Here is a 17,806-nt window from a genome sequence, read left to right on the forward strand (position 1 = left end):
GTGTGGGTACAAAACTTTAAAAATTTGGGTAGTATCGATCCAAATTAGTGATGCACGATGGCACTCTGGGTCACCTTCTACAGTCACGAATCGATACCAAAGTACGCCCATAAGATCTCCACTTTTCTCCCAGCCACGATTCCACAACAACAAAGATGGCATCTCCCACCAGACTCACCGTTTTGTCCCTTTATAAACAGCTTCTCAAAGAGAGCAAATTATTGACGGATTATAATTTTAGGTAATGTTCTGTAATTTAAATTACCATTCATTCATGATTCTATCATGAAACAGATCGAAACATGATTTGGGAGGCCTTCCATAAGCTACTACATCCCAAGTATTCTTGTTCTAGATTCTATCACTAGAGAGGCAGAGAGGTGGGCCTTTGGCCTACCAACCTCCGCTGCACGTCCAACTCGCCTTGAGCATGCATTCACGTAAAATATAAAGATTTTTCTTAAAAACCTACCTCTGTTTCAAAAACTAGCATCTTTCAACTTTCTAAGAAACATTTTGATTTTTCAGAACTTTAGTTCGTTAAAAAATACCGGCCAATCTGACTCGTTGAGTCGAATGAAAACGAAATTTTGTTGTTTACACGGTTCAAAGGAAATGCCGTAAATAAGCTTTCATGGACTTCCTGTGTTGTTTTTATAGTGTCACGTGACCGTTTTGAGAAATTTGTCGTCTGCTACAAATAATTAGACCGGTAGGGGGTAGATATTTTCGTTGGAGCAGAGAAAAAGTGAGTATTATTTCTTGGACTTGTAGAGAGGCCTAGGGTCCACCAGCAGTCAAGTTGATTGAATAAAAGAAAAAAAGGCCTTTTTTATCCGCCGCCACCACCACCGTGAGAGTGGAGAGGGGGGGGGGGGGTTGCATGATGAAGACGAAAGGGAGACGTGTGGCTTGGTGACGTAGAGCTTGTCAACGATGCTGGCAGATGTTCTTAACCCCTTAACAGCGAAGCAAATTTCTTGCTTTCAGATAATAGTTTGCTTTTATCTTTATTATTGTTAACGGAGAATACAGCTTTTCCACCAAGAGAGCAGTCAGACTATCGCAACTCGGACTTCAATTGTCTATAATCGTTTTGCCGTTACTTGTCTTTTGATGAAAGAGGATTTGGTGTTAGGTCAAAGATCGAATTTGGCCGCTAAAGGTTGCATTGCTACTGGGTTTGCTCTTCCCCCCCCCCCCCCTCCTCCTTTTTTTCTTCTTTTTTTTCAACTTAGTATTGTTGATTGCTATTTCCTTTTTTTATGATTAGCAAGTGCCGTAGGAGTCTCACAGGATGCAGGAGTACTGCAATTAACCCTTTGCCAGTGACACTGATTTTTTTGTTTTCAAATAATAGTCGTCATTTATATTATTTTTTAACGCAGAAAAAAAAAAACGTTTCCACCATAAGAGCAGTAAGAATATTGATAAAAAGCGCTTTGAGCACGTTGGGTGGATATGCCCTATATAAAAGCTCAAGTTTTTAAATTGTAATTTGTTTTTTGTCTTTTGATGAAAACGGTAATTTTTTATTTTTGGTCCAAGTAAGATTGATATTCGCCTTTAAAAGGTTAAGTTGTTTTGTTTTTTCAGGGTTTTTTTGTTTTGTTTTTCAAATGCGGATACGCTGCTTCTTCTTTTTTTTTTCCTCAACTGGCAAGCTATCGCTGTACTTACCCGCATGGCTTGCACACACAAAAGGATACATCTAGGTCACAAAACCTTACATCCAGGTCACAAAATCAGACAACTAGGTCACACCTCAAGACATCTCTGTTTCGTTTGTTCCAAGATAGCAAAACAAACCAGACGTCTTGGAGTTCGAAAGAGCTTTCCATAAAATATTTGGTATTTGCAAGACCCCCAAAAACCATTCCCTATACAGCTCTTGTGCACGGTTACTTATGACCTTGATTTCTTTCGTACCCACCCCCAAAATCCCACGTATTGTGTGTTATAGGCAGAACATAATAAATAGCTGGGCTGCCACGTGCGTGACTAAATTGGCCAAAGAGAGAATCTATACTTTGGCATTAGACACCAATTACCTGATGTCTTGGTTTTTAATCCTAGCCGAGTGAGAGAGAAAAAACAAAACAATCATACATGTATCTGCAAACAGCAGAACGTTTTCATTTTACATTGAGATGGGAAGGGATAACACTATGATAAGAAAGAAAGAGAGAGAGCGAGAGAGAGAGAGAGAGAGAGATGGGCGGGGGGATAGTAAGGGGGAATGGGAAAAGATGAAAGAAACAATGGGTTGCCTGATGACGTAGATCAAAGGATTGTTACAGTGGTGTTCACGGAGCGTACTTCGTGAAATTTTAACCTTTTACAGTGACACTGATTTTTTTCTCCAGATTGCTTATGCAGAATAAATCGTTTCCACCAAGAGAGCAGTAGTAACAGTATATTTCGACTCGGGCTTCAATTAAACTATAAATCGCAAAGCTTGTCTTTTAATGATAACATTAAGACTAAGATCTGGAGTTTGGGGAGTGTAAGATGGAATCTCGCCATTAATGGTTAAAATTGTTTTGATTAAACAAAAACAATCTACACACACACACACACACACACACACACGAGCGCGCGCGGTCACGACAGCGAGGACCATCACTGACAGAATGTTGCAACGGTCAACCGGTTTACGTGTACATAGATCCTGAGGCTAGTTGCCCTGTTACCGTGTACGTAGGCACTCCCAAAAAAAAAAAGGAAGAAAGAAAGAGACACACACACACATACTCACACACACACACACACACACACCACACACACACACAGTCTCGCATCCTCTACGAACTAATTTTGCGCACCAATTTTTACTTAGCTTCTTAATCCTTACAACTTACTAATCATTCGTTTGGACAGAAAAAAAACAAAACAAACTTACCGCTTACCGTCAAAAGCAGTTTAGATTTGATGATGCATTTGTTTTCTATTCTATCAAAAAACATTCGGTACTATCATCTAGACAATCCTTGATGAGATGAATTTCAAAAGTTGTGTTTGAAATTATATTGTAAATTTTTTCATGATTCATTCCTCGCGAAATCTTGGAGTTTACGTCTGTTTCAAATGGTGCCGTCGCAAAAAACAAAAAACAAAGGTTTTTAAAAAAGTTTATTGAGAAAAAGATACGGAAAAAAGTATCCCTAGATAGGTATGCAATTTGGTGCGTAAGTGCAGTAAAAATTGGTGCGCAAAATTAGTTCGTAGCGGATGCGAGACTCTGTGTGTGTGTGAGTGCGTGTCTTTTTTTTTTTTTTTTGAGTGCCTACGTACACGGTAACGGGGCATCTAGCCTCAGGATCTACGTACACGTAAACTGGTTTACCGTTTCAACACAAGCAATAGATGGTCCTCGCTGTCGTGACCGCGCGCGCTCGTGTGTGTGTGTGTGTGTTATTTTTTAAAAAATCAAAACAATATTAACCATTAATGGCGAGATTCCATCTTACACTCCCCAAACTCCAGATCTTAGTCTTAATGTTATCATTAAAAGACAAGCTTTGCGATTTATAGTTTAATTGAAGCCCGAGTCGAAATATACTCTTACTACTGCTCTCTTGGTGGAAACGATTTATTCTGCATAAGCAATCTGGAGAATTAAATCAGTGTCACTGTAAAAGGTTAAAATTTCACGAAGTACGCACAGTGAACACCGCTGTAACAATCCTTTGATCTACGTCATCAGGCAACCCATTGTTTCTTTCATCTTTCCCATTCCCCCTTAATATACCCCCGCCCATCTCTCTCTCTCTCTCTCTCTCTCTCTCTCTCTCTCTCTCTCTCTCTCTCTCTCTCTCTCTCTCTCTCTCTCTCTCTCTCTCTCTCTCTCTCTCTTGTCATAGTGTTATCCCTTCCCCTTCCCATCTCATTGTAAAATGAAAACGTTCTGCTGTTTGCTAATGCATGTATGATTGTTTTGTTTTTTCTTTCACTAGGCATTCGAAAAAAACAAAACAACTTAAACCTTTTAAAGGCGAATATCAATCTTACTTGGACCAAAAATAAAATATGACATGAGCTTTTATATAGGGCAATATCCACCCAACGTGCTCAAAGCGCTTTTTATCGATATTCTTACTGCTCTTATGGTGGAAACGTTTTTTTTCTGCCTTAAAAAATAATATAAATGGAGACTAATATTTGAAAACAAAAAAATCAGAGTCACTGGCAAAGGATTAATTGCAGTACTCCTGCATCCTGTGAGACTCCTACGGCACTTGCTAATCATAAAAAAGGAAATAGCAATCAACAATACTAAGTTGAAAAAAAAAAAGGAGGGGGGGGGGGGAGAGCAAACCCAGTAGCAATGCAACCTTTTAGTGGCGAAATTCGATCTTTGACCTAACACCAAATCTTCTATCATCAAAGGACAAGTAACGGCAAAACGATTATAGACAATTAAAGCCCGAGTTGCGATAGTCTGACTGCTCTCTTGGTGGAAACGCTGTATTCCCCGTTAACAATAATAAAGATAAAGTCAAACTATTATCTGGAAGCAAAAAATTAACTTCGCTGTTAAGGGGTTAAGAACACCTGCAAGCATCCTTGGCGTGCTCTACGTCACCAGGGTCACCAAGCGACACGTCTCCCTTTCGTCTGCATGCACACACCCCCCCCCCCCCCCCCCCTCCACTCTCTCAAGGTGGTAGTGGCGGCGGATAAAAAAGGTCTTTTTTCTTTCATTCAATCAACTTGACTGCTGTTGGACCCTAGGCCTCTCTACAAGTACAAGAAATAATACTCACTTTTTTTCTGCTCCAACGAAAATATCTACCCCCCACCGGTCTAATTATTTGTAGCAGACGACAAATTTCTCAAAACGGTCACGTGACACTGTAAAAACAACACAGGAAGTCCATGAAAGCTTATTTACGGCATTTCCTTTGAACCGTGTAAAGAACAAAATTTCGTTTTCATTCAACTCAACGGGTCAGATTGGCCGGTATTTTTTAACGAACTAAAGTTCTGAAAAATCAAAATGTTTCTTAGAAAGTTGAAAGATGCTAGTTTTTGAAACAGAGGTAGGTTTTTAAAAAAAATATTTATCTTTTACTTGAATGTGTGCTCAAGGCGAATTGGACGTTCAGCGGAGGTTGGTAGGTCAAAGGCCCACCTCTCTAGATAGAACTTCTAGTAGGGGGTTTGGGAGGGGGGAGGCTTTAAAAAAAAAAGTTTCCCCCCTCCTAAACCTTTACTAGAACAAGAATACTTGGGATGTAGTAGCTTATGGAAGGTCTCCCCAAAAAATTACAGTAGAATTACTTTACACCGAAATTCTTGGGACCTTCTAAACCATTTCGGTTTAAAGCAAGTACCCGTTTTGCTATGTTTTTCAAGGGTGGTACTATTCAGTCGTATCATGGGTTGTTTCCCCTTAAAATAAAAGTTGTCTTAGTAACCATTTATTTATTTATTCATTTTTTGCTTTGTTTTTTTTTTTCTTATTTTGTTTTTCTTTTCCTTATTATTATTTTGTTTTTGTGTGTTTTAAAAAATATTTTTGGGGGGTATGTTTTTCTAATCAAAGTATTGAAAGAGTTGAGTTCGGGATGCTGTGTTTTTTACATATCTCCGTCTTGCTCAACTTTTTTTTCATGGACTTGATTTTTAAAAAAAACTCCAATGTGTAAGCACAGTGCTTTCTTTTAAACATCTTTTTGTAAAATGTAAAACTAAAATAAGATCGAAGGTCTTGTGTGATAATTGACAATGAATGATGCGCAGCGACTCAGAGGTGAAGTGAAATGAAAAGGCGTGTCAATGCTAAGCTGTTTACTACACACCCCTCTTTTGTTGAATCGCCATTAGGTTCAAAAGCCTAACTACATACATCCCCCCCCCCCCCCCCCCCCACACACACACATTTTATGCACCTCCGTTGACTGTGTATCTTAACGGATCGTTTTTATACACCTCCGTCACGCATGCGCATCCCACCCAATTTCATCAGCGATATTGTGTTTCTGAATTTGGAAATGGCGAAAGTTATATTGTGACATCTGTAGGATGTTTTTGTTAATAAACATATATATAAATAATAATAATTTAAAAAATCGAAATATAAAACCAGAAAATAGAAGTTGCATTGAAGGTAAAATAATGTTTTAGAAAGACCTTATTATTAAATGTGATGAACAGTCAGGTGGCTCCGTAGCGCAGTGGACAAGCTGTCAGACTCTAACCTTGAAAGTACTGGGTTCGATTCCCATTGCAGACATTTTTTTTTTTTATAGAGAAAGACATCATTTTTGTTTTTTTCAAAAACGTTTTATCATGTTTTAAAATAAACTTCGATTTTTATTTTCTAAAATTATTTATTTATTTGAGATCAGTATTTGTGTGCCATGTTTCTTTTTACTTTTTAAATTATTGTTGTTATTCTTTAATTTATTATCATTGTATAAACGTACATCGGTAATCACTAAGCAGCGTGATAAACTACAATCTAAAACTATTTAAACCTCATGGACGTATGCAGCAACATATTTTTTCATTAATATACCATCACCGGCAACGGAGGTGCATAAAAAACGGTGCGTTTTTGTACACCTCCAGCGGAGGTGCATAAAAACTCCACCTTAAAACAAAGTGGAAATGAAATGGCATGTCAATGGTAAGTTGTCTACACCCACCCCACTTAATGTTGTGTTGAAAATCCAAAGCATCAACACACGAGCGAGACCATCTCGCCTGCGTGATTCTACACCCCCACCTCCCCCTCATTCCTCCATTTTTGCCTGCCAGTCACCCGTTGTCTTCCTTTTCCAGTCTGTGCGATTGTGGTGATGGCCAAGCCCAAGTGCAGTGATTGAAGCCCCCACCCCACCCCTTACCCTCATCTTATACTTAGGCTCTTTGCCGAATTTTTGAAGAAAAATAGAAAGAGAAAAAGGGGAGGTGTGCTCTCAAGTTGTTTCGGTTTAAAGAAAGTCCTGCTTAGAAGTATTTCAGTTCATAGTGAGAATTAGTACAAAGATAATGAAGGAACTCGTACAATTTATTAAATTCTTTGCGGTTTAAGGTATTTTTCGGTTTAGCTTCTTTCGGTTTAAAGTGATTTTACTGTATGTTGATCTTCGGTTGAAGGCAGTTCAACAAACAATATAAATGTGACTGTTTTGCAATAAAGATGCAGTTGTCTGAATGAGCCAAAAACACCTTTTTTCAAACCTGTTTGAATTTTATTTCAATGATAGTGTTGTGTGTGGACCAACCCCAAATTGTTATGAGTACAGACCTGCCTTAGAACAAAATTTTGTATCCAATTTCAGAGATTTATGAGCATCTCTAAGTCATTGGGAGGCCTTCCGAAAGCTCCTACATCCCCAGTATACTTGTTTTTTATAATGTTCTAGAAGGGGGTTTGGGAGGGGGGGAACTTTTTTTTTTTTAAAGTCTCCCCCCTCCCAAACCCTCTACTAGAACATTATAAAAAAAGTTTCCCCCCTCCCAAACCCCCTACTAGAACAAGAATACTGGGGATGTAGGAGCTTTTGGTAGGGCTCCCAAGTCATTAATCTTATTGAAAATGAAAGTTGAAGCCAGATTACATAATTTTCAGGATTTTGAAATGTAATCCTTGTGAGGGTAAATTGTTGAATGCTTAAAGTTAACTATAGCGACTACAACTGCCATTTTCATCTCCTAAAGATTTTATAAATTTTCAAGTAGGGAGGTATATGAGTATGAGCCCACTGTTAGTTTGAAAATACCCTCAAATCAACACAAAATATTGTCCATGACAACAATGTTTTAAAAAATCAGGCCAGTGATTGCACTCTCTTATCAGACCTGCTACTTATGGGTACGTCAGTTGTGACTGAAAAAATAAATCTTGCCCGTGGCAGTGGCGATTGCGTTTGACTCCTAACTAATAAACTAATGTATGGATCTGAAAGTTTAAAACATGAAAGAGCTTCCCCACTTGTGCTGAGTAGTCCAAGCTTGTTAAGGATTGCAGGTCTATAGTTCCAGGGAAATAAGAACAGCAAGGACCGGTTCCTGCTTTAATAACTGGTCCATTTTCAATCTTGGCATTGAGTCCAATTCCTACAACAGATTTTTTTTTCAACATTGAACCATTTTCGAGGAATCACTGGGACCATAACCTAAAGTGAAATAACTCCGGGAAAGTGACATCGAAGACAGCTCGCTTTGTGGGAAAGTGATGTGTACATGTAATGCTATATAGTGCTTTTCACTATCTACTAAGGACAGTATGTAAGAGTGTGTATGTGTCTGAAAATAATGGTTTTGTATATTTAGTTTCGATTTGACTAGCTGTTTCTTTTTTTTTTTTTGGGGGGGGGGGGGGGGTTTGTGTGTGTGTGTTTGTTTGTTTTTTTTTCATGCCTGCCAAGTACTCCGATTTTTTCTTGATTTTACCTCACCCCGCCGGATTTTGGGAAACTCCGATTTTTTTTAGTTAATTTTTTTAAGTTAATTTTTTTAAATGTTTTAATTTTTTTTTCCAAATTTTTATTTTTGAAAAAAAATGTTAAAAAATGGCGAAAATGAATTTTGATGATTTGGACCAGAAGCCCTTGTAAATTTGAAGCTTGTACATATATATTTTGTGTGTGTAAATTTAACCATTTTGAATTTGATAAACTTGGCAAATCAGTGGAAGCCACCTGCTTGCCTGTATTATTTTATCATTTATAGAATCAGTTTTGTTTTCTCCCTGGCTGAAGGAAAGGATTGTCATTTTTACATTTACACATAATTATTCAGACTTCACTTTGGCACATTCATCATACCTCATACCATTTGTCAGTCAGTTCACCTCAACAATTATTGTTTGCGGGTTATATTTCTAGATGCTTGCGCTGCTACGCCTAGGGTAAAAATTGTTTTTTTCCTCTTAACAATGCTTACCCCTATTTTTTTCCCTAGACTCCTATTTTTTTTGAAGAAGTATCCTATTTTTTTCACTATGGGTTGGCAGGTATGTTTTATTTTGTTTATCTCTTTTAGATTTTTTTACTACATTTGATCATTGTTCAAATACACAAATTGACCAATAATCCTAACATATTATTTTAGAGGTTAAAACTGCTGTTGCTTTTGAAGACAGATAATGTATGTGAAACTAATATTATATATTCAGTCAGTTAAAACAGGAAAGATGTTATAACTGTTAATGTTATAAAAATATTGTAAGGTTTAAAGATGGAGGTAGGAAGGTACGTGTGTAGTTGAAGTTATAATTCCATTAGGTGTTTATTCTGTATGTTTGTTTTATTTGAGGTCCCTCCAGAATATGTCAAAACAGATTTACAGATCAGTCATAAACCTTTTTTCCCCCTCATCCTTTTTATTTTTATTGATGACATCAGCTCCCATTAATTGTTGAGGAAATTGGAAAATGGATGGAACAGTATCAGTAACAAATTCATTGCTATTGGTGTTAGAGTAATCACAATAATTATTATAAATTTTCTAAACTTAAGGATAACTTTTGAAAAACAAACATTGGAGAAAGAATCTTATAAAAGGTTTCTCATGCATAGTGTGTGATGATTGTGGCCCTATGATCTTACATATTTTCGAATCAGTTTTAATTTACCAAGCTTTACCACCATTTAGGAAGTTTTGGCCAGTTGATTTTAAAACTGCTTAGAATTGATGTCATTTGAAAAGGCTCAGATGTGGTCACAGTCACGAAGGCAAGCTTATTGCAAGCATCTAGAAGGATTTATCACTAGTACTATTGGCAGACAAAACGGCTGACAAACTGTCGGCCTCCCGATTGAAACATGGTGGAATACAACTTTTAACTTGGGAGACGTTGATCGGCATGATCATTTCAGGTCAAACTTTTCAACAAAATGTAAAATATTTGAAAAAATTGTTTCCATAAGAGTTTCTGTATCCAAACTGTCTAAAGTAGTCTTAAGTTATAGATGGGATCGGTTTGTGATAGGAGTGGATCATTTTATCGTTATTGCGCTCGAAATATGGGTAAAAACGAAAAATTAGCCAGTCAAACTGAGATCATTGCTACTCGTAATCACTGGCCTTGGGAGGGAAATTGCACTTTTTTGCAGGGAAGTTATAATAATTATCTTTTTAAACGGACCTATTACTGTACTACTACTCTTGACCTACTTAAAAATGAAATCTAGACTCATTTACCCCCTCCCCCACCCCCTTCCTTTTCGGCCATCAATTGCCCCATCGAATAAACTACTCTCTCTCACTCTTTCTTTTTCCTCTCTCTCCCCTCTCTCTCTCTCTCTCTCTCTCTCTCTCTCTCTCTCTCTCTCTCTCTCTCTCTCTCTCTCTTCCTCATTCTTTTTCACTCTCCCTTTCTTTCACTCTTTATTTGTCCCTCTCTCTTTTTCTGTTTCTCTCTTTCTATCTTTCATTTATCCATATATCTCTCTAAACCATTCTTCTATCTATTCGTGTTAACTTTATAAACCACATTTGGTTGTAGATTATACAATTATAAGGGGTGGACAACTTAGTTTATTATTTTTACCTGGCTGAACATTGGTGATTTGTTATAGTTTTAGTCATTACTACTTGATAGAATTTTGACAAGTCATGGTCCACAGCTCATATAAAGGCATAGCCAATCTTAGCAAGTCTATAGAATGTCTTTTCTTGCACCATTAAAAAAAATAATTTTATGTTAAAATATTGCTTTACCTTCTTTTTTTTTTAAAAAAGGGAATACGCTGTCAGGCGAACAAGGGATGCATTCAGGGAATTTAAAGATGTTACAGATTCAACTCAAATTCATGCCCTGATATCTAAAGCGGAGGAAAATTTAGTGGTCTTGAAAAGACAAGTGAGCCTTGTTTATTTACTTTTTTCTCTCTTAAAATATACAAATATATTATTTGTTGTATGTGCCAGATCTGTACTATAACACTATATATATATAACAAAGCAAGTTCTTTTACTTGGGCATGTTCCCCTTACTGAATGAATGTGATCTCAGCACTGTTTTTCGATGATCTTTCACTTGTCGACATTCGTGGGACTTCCCCTGGCAGACACTTTCCTGTATACAAGGATCACTGTTGCGATGTGGTGTACCCTTTTCTTTGAAATCCCAACTTTCACAATTTCAATTTGTCTAACACGTCGATATGTCAGAATCATGTTTTCAGTTTGATTACTGATGTTTAAGGCACTTCTGGGACTATCGAATTGAAGCTTTGTTTCAATTGGGTTTACTCCTTCCATGAACCCTACCCATCGCCAAACACAAACACAACCGTCACCCATAACACACTTCATTCTGGTATGAATTTCAAAAGGTGAGCATCCTTCAGCATTCAGAAATTCAATAACAGCTTGCTACTTCAATCGAATGTCTTTTGGTGCAGCCATTTCCAATGATACAGACATGTCATACATTAACTATTGTATGATGCATCACATTTTGTAAATTTGTACTATAATTATAATTTCGGATAGTTATATAATGCTGGTTTTAACTAATATTTTTCCCATACCTTTATGAGGATTTGCATAGGATTATGCATGTAAACATATTTTATAATTTAAGTGGCCTCAGGCCGCATTTAAGCTTTTACTTCTTGTTAAATAGAAAATTTTAAGTGGAGATTAAATTGGAACTAACATCTTTGACAATGAAGCCTTCAATTAATTATTAAGCTTAAACATAAATGGATTATTTCCCTTTGTAATAACTAAAATTACTGTATTTTGGTTTTTAAAATTATAATGATCATTTACTTTTTCTTTATTATTTTGTACGAGTCTGATTTTTTTATTACCAAGTGAGCAGCTTTAGGAACACTGTATTTAACATGTCTATATGCATTATCCTTGTGAATTCCCCATCATTTTACCAAAAGAGATAATATTAGTAGTATGTAGTGGTAGTAGTTGTTGTAGTAGTAATAGTAGTAGTGGTAGTAATAGTAGTAGTAGTAGAAGGAGGAGTTAATGTTAAAAAAAAAAAGAGAGAGACAACATATGGAAAATATCTTGTCACAGGTGCAATTGATACATCAATATCATCATATCATCACCATGGCATCACCACTGCTACAACCACCATCACAGCATTGCCATTGCCACAACCAACAACATCATCACTTCTACCACCACCACTTCAACCACAGCTTCATCTTCATCACCACCACCACTAAATAAAGCACCGAAGCTACAACAACCACCACCTCTTCCCCTGACACTAGTATCATACTACCAACATGACTGGTGCATTTCGGTCATTTATTTGGGTGTTTCAAATGCAATTTCCATAGATATTGCAATTTCTGAGCCTTATACTGATTTGACCCCCGTGTGGTATCTGGGGTCCCTCAACTGAGAGGGTACAAGAACAGCCCAATGCCAAGCCAGTGTATCGTAAACGGCGACTAATGGTGTGTGACTCCCCCTTTTTTGAGTCACCTGGTCCTCCAGGTTGGGAGTTGTTGAAGGGTTAACACCCCTTCCGTAAAACTCAAAACTCAAACCGTTACAGAAACACTGACCGATCAAATCCTTTTTTTAGCTTGGGCGATCGAAGAGTTTCTGCAATGACAGAATTTATGAAGGACAACGGACAAAGCCGAAAGGACTCTGCTGACCCGATGACGTCTTTGCCAAACAAGCAGCTTCGAATACGTCGTGGAACGTTCACAACTTGTATGAAGCAGGAAAAAGCTCTCAAGTTGTGACTATAACAAAGAATGTATTGGACTGGAACCCTTAGGGCAGAAGATCAAGGGGAAGGCCACGAGGAACATGGAAAAGAATTAAAGAAGCTGATATTCAAAGAAGTGATAAGACATGGAATGAGATAAAAAAGTTAGCTCAGGATAGAGAAGGATGGAAACTGTTTTGCCTGACCCAGGGTGAAAATGGCAATGATGATGATGGTACTGATTTGAAATGCTCATTTAGTTCAGTTTCTCGATAAACAGGATAATTTTGTAATTACTAGAGATTGCTGTGAATGATGAAGGTTAGAGTTTATTTTGATTTTGGTGTGGTGTTCGCTTTTATATAAATTTTTGTATAGTGCACACTTTTTTCTACATGTGCGGACAAAATACACTTTTCATTCTGGTAAGGTTGGCAGGTCTGTATGAATAGTGGAATTAGAACAATAATCTGACCTCACTTGTGAACAATGCCAATTCCTTTGCCTTTGAGGCATGTGCTTTACTATTGAGCTTTAGGGACCCCCAATAGTGAATGATATACACTTAGTTACTAACTTACATTATTGCGCTTATGTTTTAGTAAGATCTTGATCTTTGTGGCTTTCAAACACACACTAAAATCAAATCACAAATGGAAGATTTAACAGAATTTGCAAATTGGCAATTTAATTCTTTAAAAACTAAATCTAAAAGGTGTTTTATGATTTCATTATAAATTTATCATTTGCTCAGTTTCAAGCTGAATATTGTATAATTTCATTCAGGATATAATTTATGCATATTTTGTATTTAATCCTCACAGGCACTGCTTGGTCAGGTATTCCGGTCAAAGAAAATCGTCATTGAATCTTAGTAAAAAACAACATGGAATTTGAATTCTGAATGTGAATATCCAGACCTGCCTTTGATGAATCATACAGATATTAATATTATGAATGAAAGTTTAAATACTTTGTGTGTGTGTGTGTGTGTTTTGTTGGTTCCATTTTTAGCCTCAGCATTGTAACTGTTAACTTGTTTTATTTCATCTTCTTCTTGTTTTGATTTGTTTTTTGTTTTTCCACAATAGTTTCATTATGGGGGGATGGGTTAATAATAGTGACAAGCACTTATTTGCATGTCTGATAACCCAATTCCTTATGGGCTCATTGTAATGGAAAAAGAGGCAAAATATTGTCCATTACAACAATGTTAAACAAGCCCCATCAGTGGGTTTGGATGTCAGACTTGCCTATATATGTACACATCAATTAGTAACAATTCTTAAGTACTTGATGCAACTTAATTTGTAAAACGAGGTATCCAGTGCAGCACGGAAATCTCAAAACAGTTTGGGACCGAGCTTATTTGTTCAAGATTTCTTTGTTTATGAGATTTCCGTGTTAAGTATTTTACAAAGAATATGAAGAGTGAAAGGGTTACGCGGGGTGGTTTTAATGTCTCGCTAGAGTGAGGCACAGAGTTTAATGTGCCTTGTTTCATTCAATAACAGATGGTATAATATGTATTATGATAAGAAGACAGTCAGCACATCGCATTGTTGATTACACAACCAGGACTTGGCATCTTTATCTACAAATTCGGTACCTAATCACTTCCACTGCCCACTTATCTACCCAGCATTTCTCTTCTCATCCTAGCTTCCTCACCCCTAATCACTTCTTTGATTTTAATACATAACAGTAACTGCCTCATGCCATCACTACCTCGCTGTTTCCTACTGGTACTGATATACGTTAGATAGAGTGAGGCGACACACGCATAAGACACTGGTCAAACATACTTCACAACGCCCTCACTCCGCCCACACACACATGCTCCATAAACACACATGCATGTAAAACACGATACAGTTCACTCTGTTTATTCGCACATCGGTTAATCGCACACTCCGCTTATATGCTACACATTACAGAAAAATGGAATTTTGTTCTATATAATCGCTTCGGTTAATCGCACACCAACTCCGCTTGAATGCTACACCTTGATTACAGAGACAACCAACAGTCATATGAAATCAACGATGCTGGTCCCGTTCAACGAAAATGTTTCAGCCAAAGCATTCGATCAATTCTTTACAAAGCACAACAATATACCCATCAGCGGCAAACTGACATCTGTCTTGACTATGACGGCCCTAAGCCCATAGAAAATCCAGAGGGGAAGCCTACATGAATTGCACATGAAAGCTGGGGCTTAGTTGATATTATTAGCTTCTCCGCTTAATCGATACACTAAGCCGAACTCCTGAGAGTGTGCGATTAAGCAGAGTTGACTGTAATTATCAGTTAATGTCAAAGGAGAACAATTGCAGCTTTCCTTTTCGTTGAATAGAAACATAGGCAAAATAATTTGATCAATAAACACAAAAGTGAAGGTCCAATTTGTTCAAGATTTCTGTGATTGAGATTTTCGTGTTGCCAGTACTATGAAAATAGAGAGATTAAAATGGGGTTTTGAGATTTTCATGATTAAGATTTATGTGTTGGAAATTTTTGTGTCTCACTGTGGTTTTTTAAATTTTTTATTCTTCCTTTCTGATTATATTTCCCATGTTAGTCTTTTTTTCCCTTTGTTTAGATGGTCATGATTTATATGGCACAGAAGCTATCCAAAAAAGAATGGGGCCTCTAATGTCATCTTTGTCTTCACTAAGCCTAATTGTCCAGTACTACATTCATATCGGCCAACTTTTCAAGGAGCAAAATCAGAATATCCTAACGAGACCCATTGCTTCAACTCAACACAGCACAATGTCGTAACCGTAATGGTAATAAATTCATCTTCTAGGCGTCTATAACTATATGATAATTAAATCAATAAACCACAGCTTACCTTTTCAACTGTACATCACGACTTAATACATATTGTCCATGAGTTTACTGGAGTTAACTGCTACTTTAGTAATGAATTTTAGAAAAATAGTAGGTCTTAGACATTATCCTTCACTTTGAAAAACGTGCTTCTCTGACCAGAAGAAAACAATGAGCAACTAGATCTAGGACTAGGACTACATGTCCTTATTTTTGATTATCGCACTTCGCAGTCTCTGTTACAAAGGCACATCAATACGGTACTGGAAGAAAACACTGAAGATTGATATCATTGTTGCGGTTCAATTGAATTTCAAATTCTTAAAATTCCCAACAAATGTGTTGGTGGATTTTTAATTTATTTAACACATTTTTTTAAAATTAAAAAAAATTTATTAATTAGCAGGTCAAATCGTAACAGTTATGATTGTATCATGGCAGTTGGCCACTATGTACATAGTTGTAATTATTTTTGTTAAACTTAGACAGCTGCATTATTCTTTTTTTTTTTTTTTTATTAATGAGAGTGAGTTTTAAAGTGTGAGTGTGAGGGTGAAAAAAAGATTTAAAATGCCTGTGAAAAGTAAACATATTACAAAGACAGTGACATGATTATTCAGTTAACAGGGAGAGTTAAGGGATTATATTACTCTTTTGTTTTCATCATCAACACAATGCTGAGGGATGTGAATTTGACTTGAATTGTAATTTATTTCCACACTAATTTTATTTATTTATTTTTTTTTTTTTTGTGCTTCAATATGTAAAACTCAAAGTTACAGAAGGGTCTAACACATCTCTATTTGCTGTGTGCATATTTTGTATTAGTATTTATATTTGTTATACGGACATACTGTAATGTCTTGGACACAAGCATTGGTTCTTCTTTTTTAATGTCATAAAACTGTTTTAATTTGATGACTTCATCTAGTGTCAGTAAGTAACTCAGCAATTATTGGTAGCTGGGTCATTTTAGATCTGGTGGTAATCGCACTATAGAAAGGAACTGGTCACCCTACCCCATTATGTCGTTGACCCAGGTTTTGCCTCAGTGACATGGCAATCCCCATTATGGTGTGGGACTCTTTCACACTTCCCTTTTTTTGTGATAATGGTGTTTCTGCCAACAGATGTATGTTTTTATTATTACTTCTTCGTATGAATTGGCAGGTTGATTGGCTCCCATAGTGGGTAGGGGTTACATATTGTGTCTTCTATCCCCTTATAACTGTTTTCCAACATGCTTTCTGTCTTTGTCTTGGAATGAGATTACTTGGTTTTGTCCTGGCCCAGGCTGAAGTCCTAGGTCGGAGGGAAACAGTCAAATGCATAATTATTGTTTTGGGAGATAATATTTTTTTCCTTGTAAATCATCTCTCTGTTATGTATTATTATATTTGTTGTTTTCAATGTATAATGTAAGCATTTGAGTGTATTCCTCTTTGTTGGATTTTGTGCTTGTGTCTGGATGAGACTTATAGGTGATCTCAAACTAAGTACATTGGTGTATGCTCTTGGAATCTACATCTGATCCCTATTTATTCCTAGTTCCCCTATGTCGTACTTTTTCTTGGGTGCTTTAATTGTAATTCTAGAATTTTAATCCATTTCTTACTTTTTAATAAATTGCATAATGGTTATGTTTTGTCTACATATATCACTTTTACTGCCTGATTAACAAATTGTTCGTAATTACATACAGGTTGTTGCTTCATGTAATTGTAAGATATGTTTTATAATTTTCTAATTTTGCATGTATTGAACTCTAAATGTGTTCAATCGTCACATAAACCATTAATAAGACTATTTTCAATCAATTAACATAAATATGTGACTAAAATTTTGATAAGATGTTTTATATTTTTTAATAAAGTTTATCTCTTCATCTCCGTTCATATGTCTTCCCACATCACAAAACTTCTGTTTATAAATGCACGATTTAGTTATGTCTCCAATATCATTAGACCCTATCTTTTTCTCTGATAGATTGATCAGGTTTTTTTTGTTCCTCAAAAAGGGCAAAAGTCAAACAACTATCTTTTTGATTTTTCCACTTGTAAATTATCTTTTCTCTGATACTGTATATTATTATTTTTTGTTTATATAATAATAAATAAGTTTTGAATACTATATACACATTGTTCTTTGTCAACGTTTGGTGTATCCTTCAGTGCAAGGTCCTTTGCTTGTGCTTGGATGGATTTTTCAGGCAATGTGAAAATTTGCACATCGATTGATTGCTCGTGGAATCTTCTGTTCCCTATTTGACCCAGTCCCTCTTTGTCTTCCTTTTTCTTTGGTGCTTTTAACTTCATA

General features: G+C 36.4%; 1 protein-coding gene across 1 annotated transcript; it reads left to right on the forward strand.

Annotated features, from left to right (window-relative positions):
* The first annotated feature begins 2 nt into the window (after positions 1-2).
* LOC144977296 (LYR motif-containing protein 4-like) lies at positions 3-17,111 on the forward strand. The gene is made up of 3 exons (XM_078922354.1): positions 3-241; positions 10,699-10,819; positions 13,480-17,111. Exons 1-3 carry the CDS (start codon positions 156-158, stop codon positions 13,528-13,530), a joined length of 258 nt encoding a protein of 85 aa, XP_078778480.1. The 5' UTR covers positions 3-155; the 3' UTR covers positions 13,531-17,111.
* The last annotated feature ends 695 nt before the right edge of the window (positions 17,112-17,806 follow it).

Source organism: Berghia stephanieae, chromosome 7, assembly GCF_034508935.2.
Source record: "Berghia stephanieae isolate SIO BIC M18660-M18661 chromosome 7, UCSD_Bste_1.3, whole genome shotgun sequence".
In the NCBI taxonomy this organism is placed as follows: domain Eukaryota; kingdom Metazoa; phylum Mollusca; class Gastropoda; order Nudibranchia; family Aeolidiidae; genus Berghia; species Berghia stephanieae.